This window comes from Musa acuminata, chromosome BXJ1-10, assembly GCF_036884655.1.
Source record: "Musa acuminata AAA Group cultivar baxijiao chromosome BXJ1-10, Cavendish_Baxijiao_AAA, whole genome shotgun sequence".
Taxonomy (NCBI): Eukaryota; Viridiplantae; Streptophyta; class Magnoliopsida; order Zingiberales; family Musaceae; genus Musa; species Musa acuminata.
This window is the reverse complement of record NC_088336.1, coordinates 11,866,213-11,888,153: the sequence shown is the minus strand read 5'-3', so window position 1 is coordinate 11,888,153 and position 21,941 is coordinate 11,866,213. Positions and strand designations below refer to the sequence as shown.

Genomic DNA, 21,941 nt, shown 5'->3' with positions numbered 1-21,941 from the left:
GGCTTTCCTCCTTCATGTAAAAAGATAACAAATAAAAAGGAAGAAGCAATAAAAGCTATCTCCATGTCATGTTTTCCTCGAGATGTTTGAATAATTGGTATCCTATCACTCACTGTTGGAAAATGACATGAACCAACTTATGGCATCACATTTATATTTAAAATTTGCTTATATCGTTCTCCTTGTTGTTGATGACAAAGGGGGAGAAATATATAAATTGATACTATGAGTGCCATATTTGAATAATATGAATAGATGTCATGAATGCCATATTATGATCAAAAGCAGCATTCATATGAATAGGTGTTAGGAATGTCATATCATGTTAAGATATCAAGAACTTGAATCGTAATTTTACATATTGATATCTTACCATTTGATGATAGCAAACTTGCATGATGGTAACAATAGATATTATGTTTTTCATGCAATGAGTTAAACTTACATCACAAACACTTGATTGTGGTACTTCTCCTTTTTGTTGATGACAAAGGGGGAGAAGTATGTTGATGACATGACATGTTATGCATAAGTTTATGATGACATGTTGCTTGGATTTTTGAATCCAAGAGTTTCTATCAATATGGCATATTGATAGGGGGAGTTTGGTTAAACTCTGGGAGTTAAGGTTAACTCCGTTTATGATGACATGTTGCTTAGATTTTTGAATCTAAGAGTTTCTATCAATATGGCATATTGATAGGGGGAGTTTGTTTAAACTCCGGGAGTTAAGTTTAACTCCGTCATCAAGTGGTTGTCATCATCAAAAAGGGGGAGATTGTTGAATCTCGTATTTTGATGATGAAACTACTTGATATATGTTTATGATTTAATCTGCGTTTTAAGTGACGTAGGATGCCTCGATCTGGATGAGACAATTAAAGCAGGAAAATAATGTTGTGCCGGAGGAACATGTCAGAAGATTGGACGTCGGGCTGGTGGATCGGTCGACATATCGACAGAAGGCTTCGGGCCGTGGACTCGGGCATCGGGCCAAGAAGAGCGGGTATTGTGCCAAGGATATCGGAGTTACGGAGCCAACTGGCCGATTGGGCAATAGGCCGCAGGAAAGGACGATGCGCCGAAGAATCGGACGAAGCGTCGAGGGACCAATGACATGCCGGACAACTTGGTTAATTGCTTAGGATTAATTGTCTCGATCGAAGTTTTTGTTTTGAGTGTGCAGGATTAACTACGATGGAAGAAAGACATGCAGCAGGAGTTGCGCCGGAGTCATGACAATGATCACGTTGGGAGTTCGAGAGCTCGACGGAAGTTCGGACAGTCGTCGGAGGTTCTGCGGGAACAAATCCGAGAAGTCCAGAAGCATGCCAAAGGAGCTCGTCGGAACTTGCCAAGTGGATCGTCGCAAGTCCAGGAGTTTGCCGGAAGTCCGCAGGAGGATCACCGAGGGTTCGTCGGATGATCGACGAAAGTTCGCCGGAAACTCGCCGGAAGAAGCGAGTGACGCACCGAAGCAAGCTGCAGAATATGTCTTAGGAAATAATCGTAGTTAGCACTTTGATTAAGTTAGAAATGTGAGGTGATCCCATTAGCTTAATCCTGGGGCAATTGGGCCCCTGAAGAACTCAAATTGGGTCGAATGGTTCAACCCATACGGACCCAGGTTGCTGTGGGAGGTGCAACCGCCCAGGCAGGGAGGTAGCACCGCCCAGGCTATGTCTCCCAGCGAGACTGGGCGGTGGAGGTGCAACCGCCCAGGGCTCAGTCTCCGAGTGAGACTGGGCGGTGCAACCTCCTCTGTTAGGAGGTAGCACCGCCAGAGCTCAAGTTTCGAGCTCTGCTAAGCGGTGCAACCTCTCCAGTCAGGCGGTGCAACCGCCTGAGCTCGGTCTTCGAGCTCTGGCAGAGAGGTGCAACCGCCCCTGACAGAGGTAGCACCGCCCAGAGGCTCAGTCTTCGAGCTCTGCCAAGCGGTGCAACCGCCCCAGTCAGGAGGTGCAATCGCCTGATCCCGGAATTCCGGGATTTGATCGTTTTGAGCTCCAAATTTGAACTGGGTTAGGGCCTATAAATACCCCACCCATTCAGCACTGAAAAGATACAGACTTACACCGAATTCTTGATCTTTTCTGTGATTCTAAGAGCTCAAATTTGTGTAAAGTCCAAAAGTTCTCCTCTTTCTGTTCTTCAAGTCTTGAGTTGTAAAGAGAGGAGAGAAAGGTTCTGTAAGGGTTGTCTCCTAAGCCCATCAAAAGGAGTGAAACTGTAAAAGGGCAGTTGGCCTTCGCCTATTGAAGGAAGGCCTCTAGTTGACGTCGGTGACCTCGTCGGTGGAAGAAGCCAAAAGTGGAGTAGGTCAAGACTGACCGAACCACTCTAAATCTCTGGTTTGCTTTTATTTTGAGCACTTTATCATTACTGCAAACCTCCTACATAGCTACTACTCTCTGCGCTTTTACGAACAAGTTTCTAAGTTCTGATCTTTTCGAATCTGCATTCAGACGTAAATCGGTGTTTTCGTACGATCTTTACATTGCAGTTTACATTTACGTTTTGATTCTATTTATAACTGCAAACTGTCTTCTGTGCTTTTACGAACTAGTTTCTTTGCAGTTTACATTTACGTTTTGATTCCATTTATAACTGCAAACTGCCTTCTGCGCTTTTACGAACCAGTGTCTAAGTTCAGATCTTTCCGAAACTGCGCTTAGACGTAAAATGCGCTTAGACGCAAACTGTGTTTAGACGAAAACTGCGCTTAGACGCAATCTGCGCTTAGACGCAAATTGCGCTTAGACACAAACTGTGCTTAGACGCAATCTGAGCTTAGACGCAAACTGCGCTTAGATGCAAACTGCGCTTAGACGCAATCTGCATTTAGACGCAAACTGCATTTAGACGCAAACTGCGTAAACTGCGCTTAGACGTAAACTGTGTTTAGACGTAAACCGCACTTAATCATAAGTAATCTTAGAATCGGCTTTTGCATCAAAATAGTTTTTATCGAACGAACGCAGCTTTCGTTTTTAATCGCTAAAATATTTCCGCTGCACTAATTCACCCCCCCCCCCTCTTAGTGCTCTCGATCCTAACAGGTCACAGGTTACTCGAGAGGGACATTGTGATAACCGGACATACTGGTGTATTGTATACCCGTCTATATGATGGATGCAGTTGGTCTCATAGCTGCTCGTGTAGGGACACTAGGGATACAGTACATGTGCTCATTGGAGAATGAGTTCACTGATTGATCCGCTTACGGAATGCTGGATGGTTGATGATGCCTTATTGTCAGATAGTGATTCTGTAGTCCTAGTGGTGTATCGAGTCCTTAAACTTGAGACGCCAAGGATGTCCTGTATGAGTGCTCTACTCTTTGATACCAGACTTATAGGTTTGGCTATCCCAGATCGAATACAGCTAGTCATTGAGAGTGGTAGTCGACCTTACGAGGGCTATTGAGTGTCGATAGAGGATCATCCACTCTCGGCATCATGAGAGGAATATCCCATGTGTTCTTGCTCAGACAAATCCCTTGCCAGGGTCATTCGGGTTGAGAGAGAAAGAGTTCTCCGGGAGAATCTGATTAGAGTGAGACTCGAGTAGAAACCGTATGGTCTGACAGCACCATGCTCGATATACGGTCTCTGGGATATTAGATGGTTGAGGGACTATAGGTACACGGTAATTGATAATAGATAGGTCCAATAGATTAGATTCTCCTGTATCGTCTGGGGACTACGGCGGTAGTGGCCTAGTATGTCCGTAGTCGATGAGTCAAGTGAATTATTATAGAGATAATAATTCACTGAGTTAGAAGGAGTTCTGACAGGTATGACTCACGGCCAGCTCGATATTGGGCCTAGAGAGTCACACACATATGGTAGGCATTGCGATGAGTAGAGGTTCGGATATGAGATATCCGACGGAGCCCTTGTCTTATTGGATATCCAATAACCCTCTGAATTATTGGATCCCATGGACGAGATCCAATAAGAGCCCATGAGAGATTATTGGATAGAGATACACTAATCTAAAAGGCTTGGGTTATTGGATGCAAATCCAATACCCACTAGGGGAGGATCCATTATGGTTTGACAGGGACCTCTATAAATAGGAGGGATTCAGAGCCTCATAGGCTAGAGCCTTTGCTTGCCTCTCCTATTCTCTTTCCCCTCTCCACCTCAGAGCAAGCTTGGAGTTTTGGGGAGCGTCGTCGCAGCCCTACTGTGTGGATTACTACTAAAGAGGAGGACGCTTGACCTCCTTCATCCTCTCCTAAGGATCTGCAAGGAAACAGGAATATACGATCTCCCTAGGTAACACAATCTACCCTATATGTAGTTTTTAAGTTTCGCGGATTTTGTGCACCAATCTTTGCACGACGACGAACATCTCTTTGGGAATAGGAGATTTTATTTTTCTTATTCTTCCGCTGCGCATGTGATGTCGTCCCCAAGATTTCCCATCAGATCTTCGCCTATTGAAAGAAGATCGTCAGTGGATGCTGGTGGCATTAACGGAAGAGGAATCAGTAGAGTGGATGTAGGTCACGACGACCAAATTACTATAAAAAACTAGTTTACATTTACTTCTTGCTATTTACCTTTAATTGCAAACTGAATTCTTACTTTCACTATGCTTCCATACGTTTTCAAGTCAAGCATCTTTACGATTCTGGTTTTCATCAAATGAAAGTTTTTCAAATCGGTATTTTTATCCGCTGCACTAATTCCCCCCCCCCCCCCCCCCCCCCCCCCCCCCCTCTTAGTGCCAACTCGATCCTAACATTTACTACCTCCTAGACTTGTTGCATCAATTGGTCCAAATAAATCCATATGGATCAATTGCAATGGTCTAGAGATGCTTATTTGATTCTTTGACTCGTAACTACCTATTATTTGCTTTCCTAGTTGACATGCATCACATACTTTGTCTTTGACAAACTTGATACTAGGGATTCCTCTTAGTAGTTCTCTAGATGAAATTTCAAAGATTAATTTCATGCTAGCATGACCTAACCTCCTATGCTAAAGTCAAGCATCATCGCTTAAAGCAGAAAAGCACATTTCATTACAAAGATTGTCAATGTCAATAGTGTTGAATCTCGAATTTTGATGATGAAACCAATTGATAAGTATTTATGATTTGATTTACGTTTTGAGTGACGTAGGATGCTTCAATCAAGATGAGACAATTAAAGCAGCAAGAATCATGTTGGGCCGGTGGAACATGTCAGAAGATTGGATGTTGAACTAGAGGATCGGTTGACGTATCGACAGAATGCTTCAGGCTATGGATTCGGGCATCGGGCAAGAAGAGCGGATATTGTGCCAAGGATATCAGAGTTATGGAGTCAATTGGCCGATTGGGCAATAGGCCGCAAGAGAGGACAATGACCGAAGAATCGAACGAAGCGTCGAGGGACCAATGACATACTGGACAACGTGATTAATGCTTAGTATTAATTGTCTAAATCGAAGTATATTTTTTACATGTGCAGGATTAACTACGATACCAAGGCATGAGGCAAAATGAAGTCCCAGAGTCAAGGACGCGATTTCGTTGGGAGTTCGAGAGTTCATCGAAAGTCCGGACGTTCGTCGAAATTTCTACCGAGAAGTCCCGGAGCTTGCTAGAGAAGCTCGTCGGAACTTGCCAAAAAGATCATCGTGAAGTCCAGGAGCTTGCTGAGAGTTCGCTAGAATATTGCCGAGAGATTGTCGGAAGTTCGCCGAAAGATCGTCGGAAGCTCGTCGGAAGAAACCAAGACCTAGGGACTTGTTTAGTTTAAGTATGCCTTAGATTTCGTAGTTAGCACGTAATTGGGATTGGATTTGGGCCAACCCAATTAGGGGCCAGTTGGGCCCATGTAAGAACTGTGTTGGGCCCAATGAGAGGACTAAACAGTGCCCCAAGAGGTGACACCGTCGTGGCACAGTCTCCGAGACTGTGTCAAGTAGTGGTACCGCCAGTCTGGGTGTTGGTACCACCTAGACATAGCCTCCGAGAGGCTACAGGCAGTGGTACCGCCCAGTGTCAAGCGGTGGTACCGCCAGACTGGGTGGTGGTACCGCCCAGCATAGGCGGTGGTACCGCCCATGCCCGGGAAACCCGGGATGAGATATTTTTAGGCTCCAAGTTTGAATTAACTTGAAGCCTATAAATACCCCTCTCATCCCTAGTTAAAAGACACAAGTACAAAGAGTTTAAAAGTGAAGACATGTTGTTGTAACCTCTTTAGAAATTCCCTCCTCCACTCTAAGTTTAGAATTCTATAAGAGAGGAATGAGTGCTTGTAAGGGTTGTCTCCTAAACCCAGTAAAAGGAGAAGAGGGGTGTAAGAAGGAGGTTGATCTTCACCTATTAAAGAAAGATCGATAGTGGATGTCGGTAGCCTTGACAGAAGAGGAATTGGAGGAGTAGATGTAGGTCACGATGATCGGACCACTATAAATCGGTTTGCATTTTACTTTGAGCAATTTATCCTTACTGCAAACCTCTTTAATAGCTTACTACTTTTAATACTTTTTCATACGCTTTCAAGCTATCTTTACAAAATCGATTTTATCGAAACGAAACATTTTTTAAGACGTGATTTTGCCGCTGCACTAATTCACCCCCCCTCTTAGTGCCGAACTCATTCCTAACAATTAGTATCAGAGCCTCATGATTTCTCATTTGGTTTAACACCCAAGAGAAATGGCTTTTCTTGGCTTTCAAGAGAGACTTTCTCTCATTCGTCCTCCCTTTTTCAATGGGACGGACTACACTTATTGGAAAACTCGAATGAGAGTTTTCTTGCTTTCTATTGATTTAAATTTATGGAATATGGTCTAAAACAGATTTTAAAGGTCTTCTCTTCCAATGAATGATTAGGATAATTTTGAAAAGAAGACATTTTCTTTAAATGCTAGAGCTATGAATGCTTTATTTTGCGCCTTAAATAAAAATGAATTCAATCGGGTTTCTTTGTGTGAAATAGCTTTTGATATTTGGCATATTCTTGAAACGAAGGTATAAGTAATGTTAAGGATTTTAAAGTTAATTTTTTGATGCACGATTTTGAACTATTTCATATGAAACCAAACAAAACCATTGGAGACATGTACACCCATTTTACGGATGTCGTCAATGGTTTAAAAGCACTTGGTAGAAGTTTTTCGGATTTTAAACTTGTAAACAAAATTTTACGTTCTCTTAATAAGAATTGAGATTCAAAAGTAACGGCAATTCAAGAATCAAAAAATTTGAATACCTTTTCGATTAAAGAACTAATATGGTTTTTAATGACCTATGAATTGACGTGCAATGCTCGTGAAGAACTCAAGAACAACCTTCCAAAGAACATGAAGGATTTGGGAGTTAGAATAATTGAAGACCACTCGAGCATAAGCTCAAGTGATGGTGAACTTGAACTCCTCATGAAATTTAAAAAGTTCATGAAACAAAAGTTAAAGAACCAAAGTAAAAAGAACGCAACTACTTGCTATGAACACAAGAAGAAGGAAGCACTTTAGGATGAATCAAGCTCCTCCGAAGATGAGGAGAAAATCAACAAAGGCGAGGTGACAATCTATACCTTAACGGCTTTTGACGATGAGGTAATCAAAATGCCTTTGATTTATTTCGAAATTACATAATTCTTTTCATGAGTTACTTTTAATTTAGTTTAGAATAATTATTTTTCTTGAAAAATGTATGTTTTGATTTGGCATAAATGAAAAATGCATGCTTATATAAAATAGTGTAAGTGTCATGCTTAACGATTGTATATTTAATAATGCATAATGATATAATAAAAATATTAAATGTTTTGATACCATGATTGATGATTTTATGCATGAGATTTTTAAGTTATACATGATGATTTTTGTGATTTATTGGTCTTGATGGTTTTTATGATGAAATTTATTTTTTGATCCTAAAAGTTGATAATGTTTTTATATGCAATAAAAAGATAAACGCATACTTGTATGAAACCAATAACTTAAGATGAAATATCTTTATCTTATTGATTTTTCGATAAAAGATTAATGAATCCATATATATTATGCTTTTGTGAATCTCTTGGACTATGAAAATGATTTGATGAATTTGAATTAGTTTTATCGAAATCATAATTTCTCATGAAATCTTTTATATGAATCAAGATTTTTCATGATCTTCTGAGAATTCTTTACGTTATTTATTTAAGAGGAGATTTGTTAAAATGAATCACGGTTTCTCTTGATTTCTCAGAATTATTACCTAAATATTTTTTTTATAAATCAAGGTTGTTTACTATGATTCTTTCTTTTTACTATTTGAGTTATCTAAAAAGAATCATAATATGTCTCTTAATATTCACAATTTGTCTTCATGATTTGTATATCTCATCACCAATTTTTCTTGTTATCCCTTCATGTGATTGTATGAAATCATGAAATACTCATGATATTGTGTTAATTTGACAAATTGAATGAGTGTAAATGTTTAGAAAATAAATGATTGTATCATGTTTAATGATTTTACATGTTGAAATTATGCATGATGAGTTGAAGTGATGATTTAAAAATATTTATTCAAATGCATGAATCGATAATCTTTTTGTCCAAATGAATCATGATTTTTTTGAATTATATTTTTTATGATTCATAATGAATTGAGAGATATTATACATGAATCAAGATCGTTTATGTGTTCTCTCATGACATCTTTTAAGGTTTATGACTTGAATTTTATTATGTAAAATTCTTTGAATTTATGAAGTATATCTCATCACCAAGTTCTTTTTTATATTCTTCATATGATGATATGAATGCATGAAATACTCATGATATTATTTTGATGCATGCAATAATGAAATATTAATGATGAAAAATTATTTTGATATTCACGACTTGATTTTTCATCTTTGTTACCTTACCTTTGTCATAATTTGAAAATTGATGTAAAGGATCTTCCCTTCTTTTTGACAATAACAAAGGAGGAGATAAAAGATGCTAGCTTGTACAATACAAGAAGAAAGCAAAAATTGCTAACTTGCGCATTGCAAAGAAAGCAAAAATCGTACTTATCAAAAGAGAAGAAAGAACTTGCTATATTGAACATCACAAAAATTGCTATCTTGCCTATCTCAAGAAGTAAAATATGCTAAACTTGCACACCTAGCAAAATTTACAAACTTGCATATTTCAAGAAGCAAGGGTTGCTTTCTTGAACATCTCAAAATTGCTAGCTTGCATATTCTAAAGCTGTTGTAAAATTTTTGCTAGCTTGCATAATGATAAAGCTAGAGATTTATGATGCAATATATTGAACTTTATTCTAAACACATGAAAGATACACTTCTCCTTTTTGTTGATGACAAAGGGGGAGAAGTATGATCATGTTATGCATGATGAAGTGTTGTAAATATTCATAATAAAATTTGCAATGACTTGAATTCAATGTTCTATCAATATGGCATATTGATAGGGGGAGTTTGTTTAAACTCCGAGAGTTAAAGTTAACTCCATCATCAATTTGTTGTCATCATCAAAAAGAAGGAGATTATTGAATCTCGGATTTTGATACTAAAACCAATTAATAAGTGTTTATGATTTAATATGTGTTTTGAGTGACGCAGGATGCTTCGATCAGGATGAGACAATTAAAACAGGAAGAATCATGTTGGGCCGATGGAACATGTTAGAAGATTGGACATCGAGCCGGAGGATCGGTAGACGTATCAACAGAAGGCTTCAGGCCATAGGTTCGGGCATCGGGCAAAGAAGAGTAGATATTGCTCTAAGGATATCAGAGTTGCGGAGTCAACTGACCGACTGGGCAATAGGCCGCAAGAGAGGACGATGCACCGAAGAATCAGACGAAGCGTCGAGGGACCAATGACATGCCAGACAACGTGATTAATGTTTAGTATTAATTGTCTAGATCGAAGTATATTTTTTACATATGCAGGATTAACTACGCTAGCAAAGCATAAAGCAAAATGAAGTCCCAGAGTCAAGGATGTGATTTCGTTGGGAGTTCGAGAGTTCGTCGGAAGTCCGGACGTTCGTCGAAAGTTCTGCCGAGAAATCCCAGAGCTTGCTAGCGAAGCTCATCGGAACTCACTAAGAAGATCATTGTGAAGTCCAAGAGCTTGTCGGGAGTCCATTGGAACATTGCCAAGAGATCGTCGGAAGTTCGTCAGAAGATCGCCAAAAGCTCGCCGGAAGAAACCAAGACCTAGGGACTTGTTTAGTTTAAGTATGCCTTAGATTTCATAGTTAACACGTAATTGGGATTGGATTTGGGCCAACCCAATTAGGGGCCAGTTGGGCCCATGTAAAGACTATGTTGGGCCTAATGAGAGGCCCAAACAGTGCCCCAAGAGGTGACACCATCGTGGCATAGTCTCCGAGACTGTGTCAGGCGGTGGTACCGCCAGTCTGGGCAGTGGTACCATCGGTCTGGGTGGTGGCACTGCCCAGACACAGCCTCCGAGAGGCTACATGCGGTGGTACGACCTAGTGTCAAGCAGTGGTACCACCCAGTGTCAGGCAGTGGTACCGCCAGATTGGGCGATGGTACCGCCCAACACAGTGTTAGTGTCAAACTGACACTAGCGATAGTATCGCCCAACGCAAGTAGTGGTACAGCCTGTGCCTAGAAAACCCGGGATGAGATATTTTTAGGCTCTAAGTTTGAATCAACTTGAAGCCTATAAATACCCATCTCATCCCTGGTTAAAAGACACAAGCACAGAGAGTTTAAAAGTGAAGAAGCACTATTGCAATCTCTTTAAAAATTCCCTCCACTCTAAGTTTAGAATTTTGTAAGAGAGGAGTGAGTACTTGTAAGGGTTATCTCCTAAATCCGGTAAGAGGAGAAGAGAGGTGTAAGAAAGAGGTTAATCTTTGCCTATTAAAGGAAGATCGATAGTGGATGTCGGTAGCCTCGACAAAAGAGGAATCGGAGGAGTGGATATAGGTCATGACGACCGAACCACTATAAATCAGTTTGCATTTTACTTTGAGCAATTTATCCTTACTGCAAACCTCTTTAATAGCTTACTGCCTTCAATACTTTTCCGTACGCTTTCAAGCTATCTTTACGAAATCGATTTTATCGAAACGAAACATTTTTTAAGACGTGATTTTACCGCTGCACTAATTCACCCCCCCTCTTAGTGCCGAACCCATTCCTAACAAATAGTATACACGTTATTATGTTTTAAGGCAATCATAGATGTATTTTTATGTGGTCTCTCAATAATGCAAGCATTAGATTCAAATCTTATGATATATCCTCTATCACACAATTGACTCATCTTAGAATATTATGATTTAAACCATCTACTAATAACATATCTTCAATCAAGAGGTTTGATTTGTTACCTATAGTTCCATTGCCAATGATTTTACCTCTGTTCCATTGCCAATGATTTTACCTTTGTTGTTATCTCCGAAGGTGACAAACCCTTCGTCTTAGCTAGTGAGTTTAGAGAATTGAGTTGGATCTTCGGTCATGTGCCTTGAGCATCCACATCAAGGTACAATCTCTTGCTCCTAGCTTGTGATTGTAAATATATCTAAAAGAAAGGTGATTTTCTTTTAGGTACCCATTTAACCTTTGGTGTCTTATCATTTTGCATTGAGTCATTTATGATTCCTTTAGGGACCCAAATTAACTTATATAGACTATACCTCTTAAATGGATATTTATGAGTATAATGTCTAAATTTGTAATAAAAGTTATATTTGTTTCAAGGTGAAACATGCAAAGTTGGACCTTTAACAAAGATGGTTGGCTTTTGGTGAGTGTTACTCATAAAGCCAATTTCATCTCTTCTATGAACATGATCCCTTTTTGCAAGGATCATGTTTAAAGATTTACTTCCTATTTTAATTTTTTTTAAGGTTTCATGTAGTAGCAAATTTTCTTTTTAAGTATCTCTAATTGTTCACATTTTGTACAAGGAGGCAATATTTCATTATCATACTTAATATTTAATCTATTGAATTCACTAACAAGAGAGGCATGCTCCTTTTTTAATAATTTATACTTTCTACTAACTAATTTATATTCATCAAATAAATCATGAAAAGCATTCAACAATTCATCAAAGGATAAATGGGCTTCGATTGAGTTACTTACCTCGTCGCCAAGTGTCATTAAAACGTAGTTAGCAACTTCTTTGTTGGTTGGCTCCGCGTCTTCAAATGTGCTTGAATCGTCTCAAGTAGCTTTTAGCACTTTCTTCTTCTTCGGTTACTTCTTCTTCACTTGGGGACATTCAATTTTGAAGTACTCTGGCTTCTTACATTCGTAGCAAATTATTTGGTCCTTTTTAAGTTTATTTTTGTTTTTAATGTCATGTTTAGTTTTGTTTTTTTTTATGAATTCTTTAAATTTTCTTGTTAGAAGTGTCAAGTCATCATCATCATCATCACTTGAGTTTTTGGTCTTCTTGAGTTCTAAGTGTCAAATTCTTTCTATTCTTTGAAATGTTGTTCTCAAGTTCTTCATGTGCATTGCATGTCATTTCATAGGTCATCAAAGACCCGATAAGTTCTTCGAGTGGAAAGTTGTTCAAATCTTTGGCTTCTTGAATTGTTAATATCTTGTTAATGAGTTCAAAATTAGAAAAACTTTTATCAAGTGCTTTTAGACCATTGATGACATCCGTAAACCGGGTGTACATGTCTCCAATGGTCTTGCTTGGTTTCATGTGAAACAATTCATAACTATGAACTAAAAGATTGATTTTTGACTCATTAACCCTACTTATGCCTTCGTGTGTAATTTCAAGTGTATGCCAAATGTCATAAGTCATTTCGCAAATAGAAATTTGATTGAATTCATTTTTATCCAAAGCACAAAATAAAGTATTCATAGCTTTGGCGTTCAAAGAGAAAGTCTTCTTTTCCAAATCATTCCAATCGTTCATTGGAAGAAAAGACTTTTGAAATCCATTTTCAATGATATTCCATAACTCGAAATCCATAGAAATCAAGAAAATCCTCATTTTAGTTTTTTAATATATGTAATCTGTTCCATTGAACATGAGAGGACGTGTGATAGAATGACCCTCATAATCATCGGCAAAAGGCATCTCTTTTGGGTTTTAAACTAAATTGAGAATAACCTCGCTCTGATACCAAGTATTATGATCAATATGGCTCTAAGAAGGGGGGTGAATTAGTGCAGTGATAAAAATTACGGTTTCGATTCTAAATCTTTCTGATTTGATAAAAAAAAGTAATGAAGAAATTGTATCAAGAAGATGTCGAGTTGAAGTAAATGAATAATGCAAAGCGCAATTAAGTAATAAAAGTAAGCATTAAGGAAATAACACACTAGATTTATAGTGGTTCGGTCGTTGTGACCTTCGTCCACTTCCGATTCCTCCGCCATTGAGGTCACCGGCATCCACTAATGGTTTTACTTAATGGGGGAAGACCAACTACCTTTTTACAACACTTTCTCCTTTTCAGGTTTAGGAGGCAATCCTTACAAACCTCACACCTCACTTGAATAATCACAAGACTTAGAAAGAGAGGAGGAGAACACTTAGTAATTTCACAACACTTTCATACCCCAACACTTATTTTGTTCATACTTTTTTTTTCTTCATACAGAAAAGAATGGGGTATTTATAGGCCCTAATGGTATCAAAATTAGAGTCAAAAAGTGTCTTATCCTAGGTTTCTAGGATACTGGTGATACCACCGTCAGTACTGGGCGATACCACCACCTAACACTCTGACATTGGGCGATACCACCGCCCAGTCTGACGGTACTACCACCTGACAGAGCCTTGGAGACTATGCTCTGGCGGTGTCATCGCTTGGCAGCATTAACTGTTGGTGGTACCACCGACTAGACCACCTAGGAGACTGAGCCTCAAGCGGTTCCACCGCCCACTTTGGGCGGTGCCACCGCCTGGCGTGGCTCTAAGTGGTCGAGTGGGCCTTCTATTCGGCCAACTCAGCCCTGTTTTGGGCCTAGTTGGCCCCTAACTGAGTTAGTAGAATTACCTCTCAATCCTAACTCAATCTAAGTTCTAACTATAACAGTTAAGGTATTAACTAAGTAATCTTTGTATGGTATATCAATTGTTCTTTCGGTGAAGTCTCGATGAACTTCTAGTGAACTCTCGGCAAGCTTTTGGTGAACTCCTAATGAATTCTTAGCAAACTCCTAATGAACTCTCAGTGAACTCACAATGAACTCTCAGCGAACTCTTGACAAACTCCCGACAAACTCTCAATAAGCTCCCGATGAACTCTCAGCGAGCTTTCGACACATCATCCGAATCTTCGACGTATCATCCGATCTTTGAATCTAGCCCAACATCTGCTTTATATCTTATTCATTATCGTAGTTAATCCTGCAACACTCTTCTTAACATATGGATAAGAATAATAATTTATCAATTGATTTCATTATCAAAATATGAAATTCAACAACTTTCTCTTTGAGCATTATTTAAGTTTCTTCCTCCCTTTTGAATTTAGTTGTGATACTAAGTTATAAGAAGTGAGAGATATCTTATAAAAAAGTAGTATGGAAGTCCTCTCTTAGGCCTGTAAAAAGGAGAAAAGGTATAGTAAGGGTACTTGATTTTTGTTCATTAAAAAGGATATCGTTAGTAAAAGTCAATGACCTCGAGAGAAGAGAAATCGGTAATGGATGTAGGTTAAGAAGACTAAACCTATAAATTAGTTTGCATTTCTTATCTTGTGACTTTTGTTTATAATTGCTTACTTATTATTAATCACTTTACTCGTAAACTTTACTTAGTACTCAATATTTGGTTAATCATATTTTTGATATGAATTTTACGATCAAGCATTAAAGTCTTCGATATAAATTTTTTATATTTAGTTAATCATATTTTTTATATGAATTTTACGCTCAAATTTTCGATATGAGTTTTCGATATGAACGATCAAATACACTACCTCCAAAAGAGAGTTTTTATAAAACAATCTATGCAAACGGTTGAACTGCCGAGACGCACACCAAGAATCAAGAGATTTGTTATGGAACTCAACAAAATTCATAGTAGAATGTTTGTTTTTATCAAATACAAAAGACGATAAGAAAGAATCTAAAGAGGCACGAGAAAACGAGTTAGAAATTATTTAAACCCAAGATGCTCTCTGAGGAGAACCTATGATCGGGGGACCATTCTAGGAAGTAGTAGGACAAAGAGGGGCAAACCTCTGACTTACCATACACAAACAGTGGACGCAACAAGGGAAGGAGAGATCACCTTCTCACCAGAGGTAGATTTGATATTACCAACAATGACACTTGGAGAAGCTGGCACCAGCATTGAAGCTCGCAAAGCTACAGTCAAAGTTAAAGAGCTAGGCGAGTCCTGAGAACAAGCAGCTCAAGCAGGGAGAGACGAGTCAGGGGCCAACAAGGTGACCCTCGTGCCCTAAGGCTTTCTCTCACTATTACGCAAAGTATATCTCTCTATTACCATCAAGACGGACCAATCATTGAGCTCACATCATAAGACTTATCAAAGAATAAAGGTACAAATCCATTAAACTATGTTTTTACTCCTAAACTAATAAGAGTTCTTTTATAAGCACTAAGGCTTGTGACTTAGATCATAAGATCTTATAAGTACCAATAAGCTTGTTCAAGCTCATAACATACAGAAATTACATCCTAATCTAATACATGAGATGACAACTTTAACCAGTAAGAATATTATAGGGTGGATTAAAAAAATAGTTGTAATTAAGCATTACAAACTCAAAGAAAAACCTTAAGATGGTCCAAACTCTAAATGCAGGCAACATTTCTTCTAATATCAAATGCTTTTTTCTTCTAATAGCAAAGTTAGTTTGAAAAGGATGAAAAAATTCATTGATGTCAAATGCAGTCCACTGGAGATTTAGTTGAACATGAGATTATGAAAGCAGGATTTTTGCTGTTTCTAGCAATATTTCATGGGTCAATAATATACACTCATGATGTCAAAAAATCATTCTTAAAACTATTTAGTCCCAGGGACTGACCACTAACCAAATCTTAGTTCGTGATTGGCAATTACAATTTTCATGGATACCCTGAATTGACATGGTGACTGATTTATGTTGATTCAAAGAATATATACTTAATTGGGTTAAATATATCTTAAGACACATATAAGTGATAAGAAAAAATTTATTTAATCTCATGGATGTTGATGGGTACATGATTAGTAGTGTTCTTTGTGGGCTACTTCACTATATGGGGTGCACTCTCCCATCAATGATAGGTTCAATTATGGGTTTACCTTATTTGATGACCTCGGGGCACCCAATGATAAGCTCAACGCAGTGTTATCAACTTTATAAACTGCTAAAAAGAAGCGAAACGCATGCCCAGATTGCTTGCATACATGTTGCACTCCGGGTGCCCTCAAAAGTCAACCGTCAGTACTGAAGTGGAATCAAACTCCTCGCCAAACATGGACTGGTCTTCTCTCTCATGACCTACTTGGAGAAGCACTCAAAGTCACGTTCTAAGTACAAGAGACCTTATGTGTTGGCTGAGATTCCACCCCTTTCTCGAGATGGGACTGACAAAGACGGAAGGTAGGCCATGCGGATTGGTGATATGATGTTTTAGAACACAAGTGAGGCGGTGATGTTTTCTTTTTGCATAAGTTTTTAAGCATGCTTATTGTTAGAAATCTACTAATAATGAATGAGTCAAATTAGTTAAAATTAATATATATTTAAGCCTAGTCTATAATCTAACATCATAAATAATTTGATTAAAAAAAAAGATGATTAAAAAAATAAATAGAGAAAGCAAAACATATTCGAACCAGGATGAGATTGATAACAAATTTATGGTATGGATAAAGTTAAAATTAGTCATACCAAATAGTTAACACACCATTGATAAAAATATGATTATGAATAAAGCTAATCGAACCACCTACCATTACGAGTAAGGGGGAGATGATTGAGACACACATGAATAGAGTAAAAATATTAGAAAATATTTATGTGTGATGAGAGATAAAAAAATTGAGAACTAAGATAATAATCTCACATCGATAAATGTGGGAAGAATTAGATGCCATATATCTCTAGTCTAGATGACATATATCTCTAGTCCATAATCTAGCAATTTAGGTTTTTGAATCATCTAATAATTTAAATTTTTGAGTTGAATTTGATGTCTGACCGATCAAGAGCCACCATTTTCTGCAAAGCTTAGTATCCAATCAAAACAGCATTCGTGTTCTCCTCGTGCATTCTACATTGGTCTGCTTTATTTACATGGAGTTGGAAATATGAAGGACGGTCTCAATAACAAAACCAGTCTTAGACTAAATTTAAGTGCAATGCAACGGTCTTCATGTGTAATAACTTAGCCATTCCTCAAGGTGGTGGAAGCTTTCTTATCAGTACAAGCTTCCCCGGTCTTTAGCCTGATATGAAGACAGCTGGAGGTAAAATATCAGTTGTTTCTTGGAATAACAGGATAGTGCGCAGGTAAACAGTCCAACATATTTGATTGTGATAGAACAACTTCTGAATGGGGTTTCATGGGGAGGGAGTTCTGGTTGGTAAGTATGTTTGTAGTCTGGATGAAGATGATAAGCTATCTAGTGATCGAACTTCCAGCTGCAAAGGATGAAACGAATCATGTTGGTCCATTAGAGCTCACAAGAGAGCATAGAGGTAGGCTGGTGATCTAAGCAAGTTTGAGATTCAAATATGATATCCAGGTAAATTTCAACAAAAGAACAAATGATTGCGTTTCTGTATGTAAAGCTTTAACTAAACCAAAAACACAAGAAAAATCTTTTTTTTCTCATAAGGTTTTATGCTGATTCAGGTGAGGAGACAATAAGAAACACATATAATTGACTGAAAGAAAGACTCAACCTAAGGATATGCCTTATATCCTAAAATAAGTTTTACATTACTAAGAATTGAAAAAATCGATTTACATATATTAGATTTGCCTCATAATATGACAACTTAGGTTTTTGACTTGAATTGATGTTTTAATCTGATTAGTTTGACTAAAACTAATCGTTGTCCGATTTTTTATATGATATGTTATATGAAGATCAAGCATAATAAGCTTATCAAAATTATATAACTAATGCATCTCTGCATACAAAATTAAATAAAATTTAGCTTCTTGTAGTAAAAGAAGACTAATATTTACGATATTTTAGGAGAAAAAAATTTTACATATACCTTCATCATGAGAATTCCACTTGCAAAATTTACTTATACTTGGGACAAGAAAGCTAATTTTGTGGTGCTTTCCAACCGAAAAAGGTCTCCTATATTAACATGATAAATAAAATCTCTCTCTCTCTCTCTCTCTCTCTCTCTCTCTCTCTCTCCCCCTCCCATTAAACAAGGGACAACATAGAGCTCCCATCAATGCAAACCCTCCCAAGCTTTAGTCGCAGCGTCTCTTCCCTATTTACTCTTCGGAACGAGCCTTTAATGAGTGGCGCTTCCACTCCACTAGGTGAAGAAGAAACTCCATCACCTGTACACACCATCAAAAGATCACATCAAACAACTCACACCCTACCATTGAAGTAGTATACACTATAGAAGCCATCAGGTTAATTACCTCATATGGCTCTTTGAGAGAATAAGAAGCATTCGTGTCCTTTGGGTACTCCGAAACCAGAATTCCTATACCTTGTCCTCTATCACGTAGAACCTAACCGAGATATACCATAATATTTTTGTTGTTACTAACAGGAGTGGCTTATAGACCTTCAAAGGTCAAGACAGTGATGGCGATGGCCATGTCCATGTCAATGCTTACCTTGAAAGCATCTTCGTCGGTGTGATCATCTCCGATATAAATAGGCACTACGTTTTTGTTGTCAGCAAAACCTGTGTGGATTGCGGAAGTAAGCGAGTGACCAAGGAAGTTGATGCTTTGTGTTCAAAGAATCAATAATTTGGGTTACCAAGTGATTTTAGCAGGAACTCCAAAGCCTTTCCCTTGTCCCATTTAATGGTGGGACGGATTTCTAACACCTATTGTTGGAATGAACAAGAAACACAAGTCACACCAACAAGGAAATGGTGGCCAATAGATTGGGATCAAAACCAACACCTTTCTCCCTTGAGTAAGCCGTAATTCGGGGTGGCTCTTCAACAGTGACACCACCTGCTCCACCAGCACACCCCAACACTGCAGAAGGTTCATTCCAAAGAAACATAAGATGCTGTTTACATGAGATTGGAAGTTGGTGTTGGAGTATTGACCACCACTAACCGTTTCATCTACACATCTGAAATGGACTGACACGCAGAACTTGTTGTTCTCCACCTTGGCACCAGGAATGGATCGGGTTGTCTCCAACAGAGCTTTATGAATCTGAAGGAGAAACGAATGCTGGTGAGTATTGCATGTTTCAGGTATACATGATCAGTGACACCCGGAAGAGGAACTAACCTCATTCATTAAGGGCAGGAACTCGCTTGCTGGTTGAAAGAGAACAGCTTTCTTCTGAACCACACAAATAGGAACAAAAGCATTAATTTGTGGGAAAGGTAACCACGAAAGAAGACGTTCGATAATCTTCTTTACTTTGATGCACTGACAAGGATAAGGAGTATCACCTTCTTGGTGTATCGAGTTCCTTTGGGAACCTTGATGTCCATCCCATGGCTTCCAGCGTAATATAATTCAGTCAATCTTACAAATTCGTATACCTACAGACCACAAGAATCGAATAGTTAGCAGAGGAAGCATCAATGCATCTTTTATATATATATATATATGTATATATATATATATATATATGTATGTATATATATATATATATATATATATATATATGTATATATATACATATATGTATATATATACATATATATATATATATACATATATATATATATGTATATATATATATATGTATATATATATATATGTATATATATATATATGTATATATATATATATATATGTATATATATATATATATGTATATATATATATATGTATATATATATATATATATGTATATATATATATATATGTATATATATATATATGTATATATATATATATATGTATATATATATATATATATGTATATATATATATATATGTATATATATATATATATATATGTATATATATATATATATATATATATATATCTTGAAGTGGGATCTCAATGTATACTCTGCTTCGGCACCGCCCGCTCACAATTGCAGTGGGAAATAACCTTGCGACTTTCTTCACGGCAGCCCTCATCTGATTCCATTGGCAATTAGAGTAAACAAAATCTCATCTTTTAGCAGTCTTGTGGCAGGCAAGAAGTAAAACTAAACAGGGGAAACTCACGGTATCGGACATGAAGGCGGAGTCGGGATCATCGACGATGGGCGAGAGCGTTCCATCGTAGTCCAAGAACATTACGATTTGCTTCCCCTTGGTGGCGCTAGTGATCTGTTCGAACTTGCTCAACGCAGAAGGATGACGCATCTGCTCAAGTAAATATAACACAGCCATCAAAAGATCCCAACTTTTTGAGCTAAACCAACAAACTAACAGCACTTACAATCCATGTAGATTGCTCGTCCTGTTCGGACTCTACGGCTGGCGCGGATAACAGAGCAGACTTAGCGTGAGTAGGAGAGGAAGCTTTAATCGCCTCCAGCCACCCATTGGTCCAGCCTCCGCCAAGATCGACCGGAGAAAGATACTTCTTCGGGATGGCGGCCGCGGCAGAGCTGCCGCTAGTGCGAGGCGGCGGGTAGGTGAATAGGGGCGGCGAGTTCGCCACCGCCGCCACCGTGATGGCCTGCACCACAACATTCTGATTCGTCATGGCGCGCGGAGAGAGAGGGAAGCGGCGGTCGAAGAGGAGGAAAGATTGGATCTTTCTCGTTCGCCTCCACTAAAAATGGGACCTTGAAGGCTTCGCGCAATCCCTAAACCGATGGTGGTTGAGATTAAGGAGTTGGCGAGGGATAGGCAACGCAGGAGACGGTGGCTTTATAGAAGCGGGGAGAACACGAGGCGACGAAGTCTAGGCCCCGCGCCCCGGGTGGTCGGCGATCGAGAGGGGCCCAGCGGCGGGCCGCCCTGCCCACGCGTCGACCCCACAGAGGCAGCAAATCCCTGGACGCCAAAAGCAATCGAGGTAGCGGCAATATAATTTCTCTGCCTATAAAAATAGTAAGATCGTGATCTTAATTCTAAATCAATTTCTCTGTGTATGATTGCAGCTTAACGCCCATGGTAATCTACAGGAAGCAAGCAGCTGCAAGTATCTTAAGTTGTTTATTTGAGAGGATTACATATAAAAGGCACCCAGCTTTTCTGATACAAATAAAGACACCAATTAAGTATCTGTGGCAGAGCAAGACAAGAATTCGAGTTCTCTTGGATATATTATAGAGAATTACATATAAACACGTCCAACTTTTCTGATAACCAAAGACACTCAATTGTATTCGTGATTGGAGAACAAGACAGGAGGATCTCCATAACACACAGGAATGAACTGTTATTTTTATGCATGCACAGTGGTTGGCTTCTAATTGTCAATGAATTGTTTTGCATGGCTGTATAATTCTTAGTTTAGTACGTAAAATCCGTGACGATTATGCATTCTTTGAATTATGTGAGTAGCTTCGCATGCAATTGAAGAACAAGTAATCTTGAGTGTGTAAAACTACTACTGCTATCTTGCAGGGACAGTGCAAGTTGATCTATTCCTTTCTTGTCTGCTCCATGGAACTCGTGTCTTCCGAGAATCCACCTTCGCTTTTCCCATGGCAGAAACCTGACACGTTCTTCTGAGCTCTCCCCTCCTCCCACCATTTCCGGCACTGTCCTTTGTTGCCACTATTAATACTTATCTTCACCAAGTGATCACTTGGCATTCCTGTCCCTTGTGACCTTGAAGTTATCACCAACTTGCTGCCCAAGTCTGTCATGGTGGTAGCTATCCATCTTTCTCCCCCTGTTTCATCCCAACTTTG

General features: G+C 38.6%; 1 protein-coding gene across 1 annotated transcript; it reads right to left on the bottom strand.

The window, feature by feature from the left end:
- Positions 1–18,272: 18,272 nt before the first annotated feature.
- Positions 18,273–20,906, bottom strand: LOC103999830 (probable trehalose-phosphate phosphatase 6). Its single transcript, XM_009421699.3, has 11 exons — positions 20,513–20,906; positions 20,296–20,436; positions 20,134–20,205; positions 19,563–19,655; positions 19,396–19,449; positions 19,216–19,317; positions 19,054–19,131; positions 18,905–18,974; positions 18,757–18,827; positions 18,556–18,648; positions 18,273–18,468 (listed from the first exon to the last, which is right to left on the bottom strand). The coding sequence occupies exons 1-11, from the start codon at positions 20,780–20,782 to the stop codon at positions 18,400–18,402; spliced, it is 1,113 nt and encodes a 370-aa protein (XP_009419974.1). The 5' UTR covers positions 20,783–20,906; the 3' UTR covers positions 18,273–18,399.
- Positions 20,907–21,941: the final 1,035 nt, after the last annotated feature.